Raw genomic sequence first — 14,727 nt, 5'->3', positions numbered from 1 at the left:
CAGCTCTTATTTTACACGTGATACTACACGTGATACCAGGGAACATATTAGCGATATATTAGATAATATTCAATAAAATGTTCAAAACAACAAAGTTCCAAAGTATTCTAAGAATTCATCCTGGTCGATGCTCCCGTCACCATTCCTGTCTGCACGCTCCATGAACTTCTCAATTTCCAGATCTGACATTGGTAGTCCCAGGTCACCTGCTATCGACCTTATCTCTGATTTAGAGATGTTTCCTGCGATTACAAATTGAGTGTGAACAAATTAAGAATAGAACTGATCGACAAAAGAGAGATTTTATTAAATTTCCAGAACCGATTCCAAAAAATGAAGTTTTTGACTACGTGTAATATTTTGAAATTGAAGTGTTATAGAGAATCATATCATAAGGCTATCTGTTAATAATGTACTTTGGCAAGATCCTATTTTTAATTTACCTGAGTTGTCTTGGTCAAAACTGTGGAATATCCGCAAGAGATCGTCTGCAGAGTTTATAACTTTCTTTTTCTTCTGATCTTGAGCCAACTCAATGTTGTACTGTCAACAAAGCAGGTTGTTAGTTCTGGTGGCGAATTGAAATTGTAAAACTTTGAACTTTAGTGATAAGTAATTCCTAAATTTTAGCTAAATACGGTTTGTAGTTAGATCTCACCGTTATTGGATCGAGGTAGCCTTTTCTGAATAATTCTGTTACCATATCCATGAAGATGTCGATATCCAGGAATCCATCCTCGTTAAAATCGTAGACCATTCTAGCGCACACTGCCTTATCTACCCGTATGTCCATGAACTTCAAGGCTTTTCTCAATTCAGATGGTGAGACTTGACCGTCTCCGTTTATATCCAGCCTCTGAAACAAAAACAAGTTAGACGGCCGAATGAAAGATGTAATCAAGAAACTTGAAACTGCAATGTAGGAATGATGAAAAGTTTTGTAAAGAAACTACTTGAACATGAAATATACCTGAAATATAGTCTCAAAAACTTTCATCTGGTTGTCAGAGAAGTACTGGCCCTCCTCATTGAGATGGTCATCACGTGACCCATCACGTGACCCATTACTCCTGTCATCCTGGTGCTCGAGGAACTTGACCCTGTCTGACATCCTCCTCACTTTCACCTCCTCTAATTCTTGTGATTCCCTACTGATCGCTCTTAATAAGCTAAGACTCTTGCTAGGACCGGCTGCTGTTGGGGAGGTAGGGACTGGCAGGGAATGTTCTCCAACTAACTTAGAGACTGTTTCTTCGATCTTATTTTGTGGTGGTTTTTTCTCGTTATTCACTAAATTTTCACGACTGCTGTCGAAACAATCGTGGAATTCCACGGTCTGCACTTCTGCTGCTCGTAATAGTAAGGGTTCTTCTGCTGCCCCTCCAAACGACAAAGCTTTTATACTTGTATACCTAGATCACGTGAGCAGGTTAAATTGTTTAGCAGAGATAATGTAAATCATGTTTATTATTGTGTCGTGTGCACTTTAACGAACAAACAAAGTGAAATTTAAAACCAGCAATGACGTTCAAATAGAGGAGGGTACAGCATCTGTTGTAACACATTCACATCACAATTATAATTTAAGAGAACCTTGATAGTTGAAACAGCTGTGTTAGGACATGTAAGATATTTGACTATTGACGTAGTGGGTGGATTTCCATGGAATCAGGGGAAGTGAAGACATTAGAACTTGAAAACTTATTAATATTGAACGTAACGTCATCAGCTCAATTTCTGGGCACCAAGTTGGGTTACAGTAACGAGCGTGTTGAATCACTTTACACTGGACCTTCGAGATTTTTCTATATTGGTTGAAACCAACTTGAAGTTGAATAGATGTTCATGTATTTTTGAACGTCATGTTTTTTAATCACCGCACATAACACAGTGTTAAAATACTGGTTATCGGCAAAAAACTATTTTGATCACGTGACATGGCCATGTAAGGGAGTAGGTCAAACTTCTCGTTATAATTAGTGTTTTATCAGATACTTCAGTTAAAGGTTGGGTATGGATCAGAGTAGTCTCGTAAAGTGTTATGTGTTAGGGTTTCGAATTGTCCATCAGAACCATTTAGAGAGCGTGTCAAACTTAGTCACATGATAGTCTAGTGTTATACATGTAGACTGTAGACTGTAGACAATTTATGACTTAAACCATCATCCTCAGTACTGTAAACTGTAAACTGTAAACTTATGCAAATTCCTGGTTTTAGTCATAAATTGGCTTAGGAATAATATTTGCAAGTCAAAGCTTAAACCAAAATCGACGATGCTGTTTCGTTTAAAGCAAAAAGTAACTAGGTAACAAAGAAATTTGAATTCATTGTAAATACTTGTCGGAATAGAAATAGAATATCAGTACATAGTAGTAGTAACTCTTTAACAGTACTTTTAGAAAAATAAAGTCTTTGATAGCGCAATTAGAAACATGGTCTTCAAAGAAATCAGAACTTCTTTTAAATTTCGATCTTTGTAGACACCGCATATAACGATTACAAAATTTACACTGCCGAAACGGTTTCTAAAAATTACACGTATCTGTTGTACAGTTGTAACATGAACTTGGACTTAAACAGGAGGATTGAAGTGTGAAGGTAATAATAAGTGCTCTTAAGTGAATCAATGCAGCTGTTTCATTGATAAATCCATTTACTATTTGTATTTTGTTACAGTTACACCACTACTCGCTAGTCATTCGTCAGGCTAACATCACGGAATGATACAAAGGGCCGAAGCTATGACATTAAACATGAGCAAATCAAGTTATATAGACTACAAGACTTACTACATATTAGAGTCGTGTAAAAGGTGCAGTGTACAAATTTATACGGTTAAGCAAACAAAGCACTGCACATGACAAGTGTATTTCTTCCGTATTTGTCTTGAAGTTGAAGGGAGGCAATGCTTTTATGACACAGGCTAGCAAATCAACCTTTGACAATGTGGGGTTTGATGAATGAATTAAATTAACCGATAACAGGAAGATGAGCATGACCGAAGTGTGATCTGGAATGCTGTTCACATCATCTCACGTCTCACTGAGTAACGCATGCAGCATTAGTATAGGACGTGGTTTACATGAACTACAGAGCCAACCGCCAGAACCGCAGCTGTCAAATAAAAGGCAAAAATCACAACCTAGTGCTGCAATCTTTTTAGGCTTCACTTGATGATTTTCTGTCCAAACATTTGGCCAGCCTCGTACGGAAAAAGTCTCCTGCACTGTGAAAACAATTTACTGCGCCTGAAACCTAATATATGATCAAATGATCTTACTGTACCACTCAAATATTTTCTGTTTACTGTATGAGTTGTCCACTATGACGTTAATGACTCAATGGAGTTATCCTTAACGTATAAATTTGTTCGGCACCGATCTAGTTTCATCACTCTGAGGACACCGTCGTTTTAGAAAATGAACACTGACCATTCGGCCTTATGGGTGCAGTTATATGATATTCTCAAACATGCTGTCAAGTGTCAAACTGTTCCATGTCGGAATCTCGGCCAGAACCAACTAGATCAGATAACGAAAGGTAAGACGGTTACTGAAAAGAAGTTAGGAGAATTGGAGGTGCTTAATTAGAATCTAGATAGGACAAGTTGGTTGGAGAGCCGAGGAAAGAAATTAAGGACCCACATGCACAGGAATATAAAATGAAGTAAATTAAAATACGGAATTTTTTGATATTATCAAGCATTTCTCGACGATTTTAGTTTTGTTGTTTTCTTAGTTTTTTAACTTTGAATAGTCAACTATCATAGATAACTAGATAAGTAAGAGACGACATATTTGTAAAATGAGGAAAGGTAGAAAATGATTTGTTTTAGTATTGTTTTATCAAAATATTCAAATTGCCGTACGGCCGATGTCTTCTCAATTAGTTTGTCTTCTCTGTGTGTCATGTCATTGTTCTCTCCAGCTTCTTCGTCCCTCTGTTTCCACCTGAATTTGTAAAACAGTTAGCTGATGTATCCTCAACCTTTGTTAAAAGTCAGTTTGTTATATTATAAATAAAGGAAGAAAATGTCAAAGACATGGCACCCGACTACTAATGGTCAAATAATTTAAGAAAGGGAAGAAAAATAAAATGATAAAACTCAATTGAAATAATATTCACCTTGATTGCAGTATACCATTAATCCATGAATGTGTTCGTCTTCAAGGATCTTTTTATTCTTTAACTGAAATGTTAGTACCCCTTATCCCCGAATTATTTCAAAATTTGACAGTCTGCTGTATACCCGTTTTTAAAGAAACGTGTTTACTTGAACTCAAACGACCTCAGACCCCAAAGGGTCGTCATAAATGTTTTGTTGTCCAAGCAAACCCGCCCTAGCAAATTAAAATTTTGAACCGACCCTCAGCTCTGTCAATAAATTGAATGTGAAACTAAAGCCTGTTTACTTGAACTCAAACGACCTCAGACCCCAAAGGGTCGTCATAAATGTTTTGTTGTCCAAGCAAACCCACCCTAGCAAATTTAAAATTTTTACCGACCCTCAGCTGTGTCAATAAATTGAATGTGAAACTAAAGCCTGTTTACTTGAACTCAAACGACTTCAGACCCCAAAGGTTCGTCATAAATGTTTTGTTGTCCAAGTAAACCCACCCTACCGAATTTTAATCATAAAACAAATTTGTGGCCACGAAAATTTAAACAAAGTGATCTGACTTAAAACCAAAAAAACGTAACCATGAAAACTCTACCTCTGGAGGGTCACACCCATATCCAAGATGGAACCACACAGGCATCTCCTCCTCCGGGTATTCAAAGGCTATTATAAGTGGTTCAGGTTCCTCCTGATCTCCTAATTTGTCGTCGCGAGGTACTTCCACCTCTACGTCGATTATCTCCAAGTCCAACTCATCTTCAAAATCTGAGTCGTCGGTATCTAGTGAGATTTTTGACAAAACTTTAGTTTGGACATGGACAGCTGTTTGTATTTTTACTACAGAAGTACCAGAAATATGATCGAATTTGTCCGGGTTGTACTTCCTCTTCCTCGGCTTGAAGCCGAGTGCTTTTGAGGTTCGTGAGAGAAAGTTGCGAGATTTCCTGTCATCCTCCATCATGTACACGCGGTCAGGATTCCTCCTGTGGCAGAAAACTGATTTAATACTTTTAACTGACAGCATATCGCAAGCAAATCGAAAGATTTTAGTTGATAGCAAGTGTAAACAGTGTGAAAAGAACTAGGGAAAGGTCGTTTTTGCCTAGTGCTGGGTATTTAAAGGCTGGTGGTTGTCAGGGTAATTAGCAGAAGGTGCTCCTTTGGAATATGAACTTTGTGCTCCTTCATTAACACAGGTTCTTTTCAGTAGTTGCACATCCCCAAAATGACGTGCGCGGCGTAGTTTTAGCTACTTATATCGTTGGTTCAAAATTAGACACAAAACGTTTTTTCTTGTTGTAACAAATTCACTTCCATTACAAATCAATCTTAAACTCTCTATAATAAATTTAAAAGTTCCCTGATCTACCTACTTTCCAGAGTTACCAGCAACATGGTCTATTTGGAGAAAATAAAGATAGCAAAAACGTTTTACCATCCAAAAGTATAAAATCTATCAAACATAAAAAACATATGACATGCGGTTCGCTAATTCATTTCCCCAAATTCACCGGTTTCTTTAAATTACAAATAAATAACAAAATCAAAAACATATTGTCGCGTTCAGGTGTCCGCTAAAAAAGCTATGAGAGGAGTTGGTAGATAAGGCTCCAATTTGGACACATTGCTCGTTAGCCCCGTTAGGATTTTCCTCTTGCAGAGATGTTGTAGTGAGAAGGGATTCACGAACGCTGAAATGACATTTTTTCAGATTTAACTTTTAACATAAACCGGGAGATTACGATCTAAAAATCATTAAACTCCGGTAACCGAGCTAAGATCCCTGAGATGATCTTAACGATTCGGTAATAGAGAACATTTTATAAATAGTATCGCGTGATTGTCATGGTGGGTGTGTAGTATTACAGCAACGGTTAATTGTTTACTCAAGAAACACGAAGTATGAAATACACTGCCAAAATAATCTATTTTGGGAATCATACTGCCAAATCGGAACATGCGTACCATCAATCACGCGAATGTGCAAAATGATGTGCAATGCGCGGCGTTTTAAAATGTAGGCTGACTTTTTGCAGCACTCAAATTTGTCATTTGGCGATGCGCGTGCGGGATATTAATTTCAAATCTAGATTTCCGATCTGAAAAGGGGTGACACACTTGCATATCCAACCAAGCAAACAGACTGTTGTCACTTTAACTGGCATTGATACCCAGTGTCTGGTATAGGTGTTGTAGTCAAATGTGGACAGGGTAAGGAAACCCCTGTTTGTCATGATCAACTATCAAGACAATGGTATGCTAGACAATAGACTGATATAGAAATAAGACCTTATCGAAACTAAAATCATCAGTTTAGCAACTATATGTCGTTCTGTTCCATCGGTCTTTTATCATTCTCAATCCCTCCAAAACCCGACCTCAATCTACCCCGGTGTGTCTACTTCTACTCAGTGGCGTTACGCCACTGCTTCTACTAATTAAATTCTAGGATCAATTAACTCAGCTGTCTCTTAATCTAAACTGCTGAACCTGTCATTTGTTCTCAATTTTCTACTCGCGCGGAACAGTGCTATTAAATGTAAGGAACAGCTACACTGCTAATTAACAAGACATTTGTGTCCAATACTACGCCACTACATTTATATGACAGGGGCAATTACATGTGTGCATGTTTCCACGAGAACAGCCACTAGGATACTCAATACATTCTGTATTCCATATTTCATGTTATTTGGTCGAGGAATAGCAGATGAAGTACACGCAGTACACTAAATACACCTACAGACAACAAATGCCCGCTGCTTACACACACAAACACATACACACGCAAGTCGCAGACAGTTGTACATGTAAGCAAAATAACTAACTCATTGGCCAGACAAAGTGTGCTGCTAACTGCACATTGCGTCAGTTGCACGGTGTGTACAGTGCAGTGTGTAGTTAGGTTGAACACACACACTATTGACCAATTGGAGATAATCTATTGAAGGGTCGCCAATAACAGTAATAACATAGTAGAAACAGGATTCAGCTCTTAATTGTGAAATGTGCTGAGTGTTGTGTGACTGTATTAGATCACTAGACTGTAAATTGGTTTTGAGTGATTACATAACCCACAATATAGTAAACTGTTGATATTGTGTCACACCTTGGTAAGAAGGCGAGTCCAGAACAATTAGCGCACAATAATCAATGTAACACAACGCCAAATACAGGTATAACTGTATAATGGGAGATATTGCTATCTGTGGAACGGCGAGGCACATCTCTTCGGAAACATGGCAACACTCAACAGTCGGGAACTTTGTTTTTGATTTTCATTGTTGATTGTGACAGCTAATTGTCGTTGAATAAACTCATTCCACGTAAGAACTGTCTGCAAGAAAAAATAGTGCCCATACGCACTGCGTGTGAGCACGAATTTGGCGAGTCTTAGATTTGTAACGTTGTGAAATGAGTTAAATAAACAGTAATCTCAGTAGAAACAGTCCAAAAGCTACTGTAAAAGCTACTGACCTTCAGCGATAGTACTGGTCACAGCCTGGCCGTAGTGGTCCACGAACCCGTAAACCAGTTTGTCAGTAGAGTAGACATTAGTAGCTGCCGCACCCTGGCTCCTGTCGTTTACTAGAAACTGTAGTGTTCCCTCTCGGCTTATCTCCATTCCCAACTTATCACCCTGATAAGGTATTGTTATGATAAGAGACAATTAACAGTTATTACTGATAATACACAATTAACACACCCATATTTGATGTTTATCAGTGTAGATTTAATGTCAATAGCAATGCAGTACTAATGCGAAATCCGGTGTGGTTAATGTATTTGGTGATGTACAGTGCAATATTCATAGTACATAATATTATATTGTAAATGGTACATATTATGCGTATTGTTAACTGGGTTTACAGTGCCATTATGCACGGTAACCTGCTAAACGAAGAACTAGTAGTGCACAGTTAGTTTAGGGTATTATAGGGACGCTGTGTTACGATAATCAGCTGAGTAGTAAATTGTCAGGATTATTATCGTCTTATTCGATCAATTTCTGTAATTAAATTAAAATACATGTTGGACCACAAATAAGGTCAAGTAATTGTTTTAACTTTAAAACACACATTTTATCCATATCTTTGTTATCGCCAATTGTAACGCTGGAAAACTATATTATTAGTGAATAACTATACCGTAGTTGTTGTAAGGATGGTACATGGGCAGGGAAATTGGTAGAAGATTAATATGAAAATTAACCATTTCATATACCTAAACATGGACTTCGGTTATCTAACATAACGTAATAATTACATAACCTAATTGTTCAATGTTTGATGTTATGTTTAAATAACCTTACTAGCTGGTATAAAACTATCATGTGATAAGAATTAGTGGCATTGTCTGTAATGATACCGTCACTCAGCTGACCGCATACGAAACGTACAAAAACATCGTAAAGAATGTAGAATGTAGAATGTAGAATGTAGAATGTAGAATGTACAATGTAGAATGTACAATGTAGAATGTACAATGTAGTCTATCTGTTAATGTGGAACACCAATGCAAGTTAAGGACACCAAGTTTTATAACTGAATGTGGAGTGAGGTCTCTACTAACTGTGGCGAATAGTGAGGTCTTTTTACTGAATAGTGAGAATACTAAGGCCATAAAAATGAAAGGTTATTTGACGAAGGATACCGTGAAATATTTATAGAGCATTTTAAGTGATACAGTAAGTTTTCATAAACTACATTACTTGACGACAAAACGAGGGTTATACACATTAATGCTAAGTTTGTGATCATGTATTTAATTGGTTATTTTAATAGTATAGCACACGTTTCTCCACAAGACAACCTACACTGCAGTGCACTGACTTTTGCCCCCGGCCCCCCTGTATATTTCCTACTGCACGTAACAAGTGAACATAAGTATGTTAATTTAATGTAATTCAAACAAGAGATACCCAGTATTGTGATAAATACACTAATACAGTTCAGTATATTACATTTTAATGGTGTATTCTGACTTCTGAGTAGTGAGTTCTATCATTTCGTTATGATCTTCAAATTTCACATTATCACGTATCTCTAAATTTAGAGATATCAGATATCACTCTGAAATGTAACATTTAATTGTTAAACCCACCTTCTTGAGATCCTCCAAGTTAACAGACCCGTAAGATATCTTGAGGTCCTGTCCGACATGCAGTGACAGACTGCTCCAGACCCACGAGTGAGGCATAGCTGGAGAGTACCTGGAGTGATCATGTAACTAACATGTGACGTAATGCTAAGAGAGAGAGAGGATATGCACATTTGTTGGGTAAACTTTTAAATGAGTGTTATTTATTTATCTGCTCTCAGCTTTGAGGTTTTTTAATTGATTTTATGTTGTTGCAGTGAAGGAGCACTAATGGAAAAAGAATCATACTAATATTAACAGTGCAGCCCCAATAGTCATTTCAAGAGACCGACTTATGGGAAAAGAAACCTGATTTCTGTATATGAATTTTGTAGATTATAGAGGATTGAGGAAATGTACAGGGTGGGCCAAAAGTCAGTACCCATACATTGGCCTTAATAGCTCCGCCGTGTTTCATATTTGAGAGCTGTTGCTTTGCAGATGGCATACTGTACTTACTGGTTCGAGGATTCCGTCGTCAAAATTTGAAAATTCGAATATTTTAGACCACGCCCATTCAATATTAAAACACCTATATTGTTTTCTCTGAACATGCTGAACGCCTAATTTTTCCAGAGACTGTAGATTATCAAATGTTGCATATGATCTAAAAACATGAGGCAAAACGGATTAGAAATGACGAAGTTATCAAGCATTTTCTGTATCTCGTTAACAAAATTGACTGGGTGATTATGTGACACCGTGACACGACACCTTAATTGGGCACCCTTAACAATTCCCATAATGTTTAACGGGGTAGTTAACGGGGTCACCTTATCACGTGATTAGGTAAACCAATCACCTGATCACACGTAATGAATAAACTCGTTATGCTTCATATCTCGGTCATCTGAGAAGCTACAGTTCTAATTCCTTCAGGAAAAACGTAATTCGAATGGCCAAACACAATTCAATAACATTTAGCTTGATCCGACTATCCAAACTATCAATTAAATGTGAAAATGAACCTCCATTTGAAAAAAATGAACGCGAATATTTTTCGAGTTGACAAATTCCTCGAACCAGTGGTGGTACTAAGTCATACCAGAAAGAAGTATTTAAATTGGGCACTCAGTGACTGAGCTATAAAGGCCAACGTATGGGTACTGACTTTTGGCCCACCCTGTATTATTAAGTTCAGATCGCTAAAAGTAGGAATAACTGCATAGAAATGTGCATATTACCTCCCTGCCAGCCGAGTTATATTTACTAAAAACAAACCCAGCAGACAGCAACTGATGTAACATTCTTATGAAATTATTAAATACTTTCAATGTTCCCAGCAACTAGCAAGACAGTTAATCCTATATTTAAAGGTTTGGACACCCTTGCTGCTTCCAGCATTGTTACATGCTGTTAACATGATATAATAACACATGCACAGCCACCAAACGTCATACACCCACATCCAGAAGGCGAAATTTTGGATTGTGGCCGAAATTTTGTACATTTTTTTGGGGAAACATTAAACTGTGAGGAAATTTAAAACTTTCTGGATGTGGGATCATACAGGTTTAGTATTTGGCTGCCATGACAATAGCATAAATTACAGATTAAGTTCCCACATAAGATGCTTCGAAATGAGTATTTATTTACAAATAGTAAACTTAATGCTCATGCTCCAACCACTATACCATTTACTAGGTTATGATGCATTGAGTGAACAGTGAAACTGAGTAAGAATGCATGGATAAGAAAGTAAGCAGTGCAACATACCCCGCAATGTTTACTAGCGCACTTTGCAACTATACAGTATACATCTACAGAAAGGTAATGGTACTACAATATACAATGTACAATGTACAATATACAATGTACAATATACAATGTACAATGGCTGGTGAGGTGAGCGAGTTAGTTACCGGTACCGATGAAGGAAGGGGAAGCAACATTCAGTTACAAAACGCTCTTGTGTCAACCAATACCGACTGGATGAACTACGGTGGGAAACATTGAGACGATATACTAATCACAATTAGATTGGGCTGTTAAACAGAAGGTGGTTATGCCAGGCCATTATCATGAAAAAATAATCTCAAATCCCCAGGAACCTAAGATGTGTTAGGAATACCATTTGGTTACTAAACTTAAAACATTTATCATACCTTGGTGGTTGGAAACCATCTTTGAAGACCTCGGGTGAAATGAGAATCACTCCTATTTTAAAACTTCCACTCCATCCAACTGCAAGTTCTTGGGCCTGGACATAAAATAACTTATCATTTTGAATGATTTAATAATTTTAGAAAGAAACACATAAATTTGTAATTTTAGATAGATTTATTTATAAAACAAAAGTTTCAGTAAAACATTAGATACTTCTCTGCATACCTGGACAACAAATTTAGCATGTCCTGAAAGTGGTAGGGCAGAGTACACAACTCCATTATCGTAGAACTTTGCTGCTTCAAGCCTGGTTGCTGTTTTACTGCTATTGCTCAATCGTATTCTGGATCCGTGAATTCTGGAACATTTTTGTTGTTTACAGTCAAAGCAAATGAAGAAACAGGATGAATACTTTCTTGCAGGTCAGTAAAGTATATCAATAAAACAATATCAATCAGCAGCTACCTGTGAAAAGTAAATTGGCTGTTAGGGGCTGTTGAGTCTTCAGAATTCATCCTGAACCCCACTCCATTCACCCTCTATATCATGACCAGATCTCACATTCTAGTGCCTAGTAAATAAACTTTGATAATAATATTTGTTTAAGTCTGGGTATAATCTTTCAGAACCTTTCATACTACTAAAAATCAATTTACTTTCCCTTTTAAAAAATGTCAATGTCTAATTTGATAATCCCCATTCAGATATCTTATTTCCCCTTGTATCAATCATAGTACAGTAAAACTTTGAGGCTTGATATACCAAGCCCCAATTTATAGCCAACCCCAATTACTGCGGCCATTTCATTCCCGAAATAGGGCTTAACATGCATGGGTTCAGTTCAATTGCATGGCTCTTGAGTGTAAAATTAAGAGCACTTGAGCGTTAGCTGACGTTTATTATGAAATTAACAAGTCAGTAATGATAGTATGCAGCCGCAGTCGCCCCAAACAAGTGCTCAATCTTTAGATGGCAATGGCATAAGTCATAACATTGCATGTTGACACCCCCCTGCCAAAGAAGCACCCCCTGTTGGCACCCCTTCCCCCTCATATTGGAAACGTTAAATTGGACAAATCAGGTGATTTTAGAGAATAAGCCAGTAGAATCTCGAAAAAATCTCTAGAACAAAACGCACAGTTTAGCTAGTGTTTTATTTAAGTTTTTCAAAATTGTCCAATATTCATATGACGATTTGGCACCCCCTAAATCCCCCCCCCCCCCCCCACTCTCTAATATTAACGAAGTTCTTTCTTGCACTTCGTCTCCACGGAGAGAAATCACTTCCTTTAATACATTATGTATTAAAATCTTTGCTTTACTAGTAAAGCAAAGATTATATACTATCAAGGGTACCTACCTTAGTTCGTTTAATTATAGCGGTTTAAATTTGGCAGTTTTTCGGAAACTACGCCATATTTTAACCCGCCATTATTTAAACCCGCAATGATAAAGCCCTCTGAGTCAACTTGAGTTCTGACAGGGTATTTGACATAATAATTTTATCCTTCCTTTATTACATTAAAACAAGCGTCATGGACTGATCAATTTTGAGGAATTGCAACCATGATGAGGTGGGCTGGTTTTATTCTAAAAAGTCAAATAATTTGGTTTTAATGGACGAACAAGTGCTGTTAAATGATTGTTGCTGTGCTATGATACTTATTACCTATTCAAACTCCCTATTCATATCAACAGAGACATTATACTAAAACACTTTTAATTTTAAATGTTATTTAGTGCATGTGAGAACGAGGATAAAATTTGCAATGTTGAAAACAACTTTTATTGCTCTAAGAGGGTACCGAGGAAAAAAGGTGGACACCAATGACCAAACATGAGACCCATCTATCGTTTTTAGTTTTAAACTAATTACAACACTACAAATCTATTACATTTATTGAGGACCCCCAGTGGGAACTAATGCCTCGGTAAATGTAACGACCATTACAGGTTGTATGTCAATGTAAATGGTTGTTGCACGATAAAGTTATCTTAAAGACATCCTAAGGACTATCAGACATCGGTTTTTAAAGCAGTTTACTCCCATCTATCACCTAAAGATTATCAGACATCACTTATCCTTATCCTCCGGAGTGCTACAAAGGTACTGTAATCATTAACTAAATTTCGAACAGTAGCATCTTTTTGTGATAAACTATGTCTAGAATACCAGTTGGCTCAAGACATTACAATCTGAGATATCGAGGGAATTCTGTTAAATTCCCCAGCAACGGCTCTTGTCCTACTGATAAATGTTCAAATTGTTTAACTCTATTAAGAGAGAATGATAGTCTTCGTCGGCAAATTTCTTTTCTCTATAAACAATTATCAGAAAGTGACAGTGCACTCAAAGTTCCCCTCAGCGATGGTTCACTTATCCCTGTGTTGCCCCAGGTACCTGATCACTGTGAACAGTCTATCAATGTTCCCCTCAGTAATAGGTCATCCTCGCATCTTGTTTCTGAGTTAACCCAAGAGCTATCCAAATTAGCAGAAGACAGTGAACATTCAGCAGAAATTATCAATTTGGAAAATCCCAAACACTCTGTAAATGGTGACAATGATGTGACCAACTCTATCAATCCATACCAAGATTTGAGTCGAGGAGTTTTTCAGTTTGTTGACACTGCCAAGTTAGATATAGAAACCCACTATACTCATAAGTTTGAGAATAGGGCAGTTGCATATTACGGGGACTTTCCCTACGCTTACAATGGAGGCTTTCATAACACAAGGCCAGTAGCAGACAATCCATACCTAAAGTCTATTTTAGAACGCTTACGCTCACAGTTCCCAAAATTGAAATTCAATAGTGCTATGATTACCAAGTATAGAAATGGTCAGCAAGGAATTCCCTTTCACTCGGATGACGAGAGGTCAATTTCACCAGGCTCCATGATCTCCACCATCTCTTTAGGGGCTACTAGAGTCCTAAGCTTCAGATCCAAACTTAGAGCTCATATTGCTGACCTCACCCTCTCCCATGGTGACATAATGAATATGACCAGACAATCCCAGACCAGCTTTGAACACAGCCTCATCCAGGACAAGTCTGAAACCATGAGAATAAGCATTACTCTGCGCCTAATTGATGGCAGCGCAACCTTATCTACTCTGTCTGATGTTTCCAGTCAAGTTAAGAACACCGAACCCTCGGCCCCTAAGACTAGATCAATAGAACATTCTGGTAAATCTTCGTGTGTCTACATTAGCTCTAGTATGTTCTCCAAATTAGAGGGAGAAAAGCTATCGTCCAAACATCATGAGGCACATGTATTCAGCTACCCTGGTGCCACAGCCAATGCAATCAATGAACGGTTTCAATCAGATGTAAGAAAAGACACTCTTAATACCAATA

General features: G+C 37.5%; 3 protein-coding genes across 5 annotated transcripts in view; 1 reads left to right on the top strand and 2 right to left on the bottom strand.

Moving 5' to 3' along the window:
• Positions 1–18: 18 nt before the first annotated feature.
• Positions 19–5,079, bottom strand: LOC134817019 (uncharacterized). The gene is made up of 6 exons (XM_063826092.1): positions 4,971–5,079; positions 4,751–4,886; positions 971–1,412; positions 659–856; positions 444–543; positions 19–242 (listed from the first exon to the last, which is right to left on the bottom strand). The coding sequence occupies exons 1-6, from the start codon at positions 5,077–5,079 to the stop codon at positions 82–84; spliced, it is 1,146 nt and encodes a 381-aa protein (XP_063682162.1). The 3' UTR covers positions 19–81.
• Positions 5,080–5,565: 486 nt separating this feature from the next.
• On the bottom strand, positions 5,566–11,939 carry LOC134817596 (neuralized-like protein 4). 2 transcript variants are annotated; one of them, XM_063826809.1, is made up of 7 exons: positions 11,832–11,939; positions 11,592–11,724; positions 11,366–11,460; positions 11,123–11,197; positions 9,225–9,333; positions 7,599–7,761; positions 5,566–5,812 (listed from the first exon to the last, which is right to left on the bottom strand). In XM_063826809.1, exons 1-7 carry the CDS (start codon positions 11,879–11,881, stop codon positions 5,685–5,687), a joined length of 753 nt encoding a protein of 250 aa, XP_063682879.1. In that variant the 5' UTR covers positions 11,882–11,939; the 3' UTR covers positions 5,566–5,684. The 2 variants fall into 2 exon arrangements, with proteins under 2 accessions (XP_063682879.1, XP_063682880.1); XM_063826810.1 differs by lacking the exon at positions 11,123–11,197.
• Positions 11,940–12,965: 1,026 nt separating this feature from the next.
• LOC134817595 (dynein intermediate chain 3, ciliary-like) overlaps positions 12,966–14,727 on the top strand; it is a 120,915-nt gene continuing 119,153 nt past the window's right edge. Inside the window, exon 1 of one of the 2 annotated variants that reach the window (XM_063826807.1) lies at positions 12,966–12,976. The gene's annotated coding sequence lies outside the window, so the exon portion shown is untranslated. Of the gene's footprint in view, positions 12,977–13,237; positions 13,272–14,727 lie in introns of those variants that run through there. The other variant, XM_063826808.1, reaches the window with a different exon arrangement.

The sequence above is a fragment of the Bolinopsis microptera genome, chromosome 6 (assembly GCF_026151205.1).
Source record: "Bolinopsis microptera isolate Bmic1 chromosome 6, MBARI_Bmic_1.0, whole genome shotgun sequence".
NCBI lineage: Eukaryota > Metazoa > Ctenophora > Tentaculata > Lobata > Bolinopsidae > Bolinopsis > Bolinopsis microptera.
Note: the sequence above shows the minus strand (reverse complement) of the source record. Positions and strands in the feature narration are given on the sequence as shown.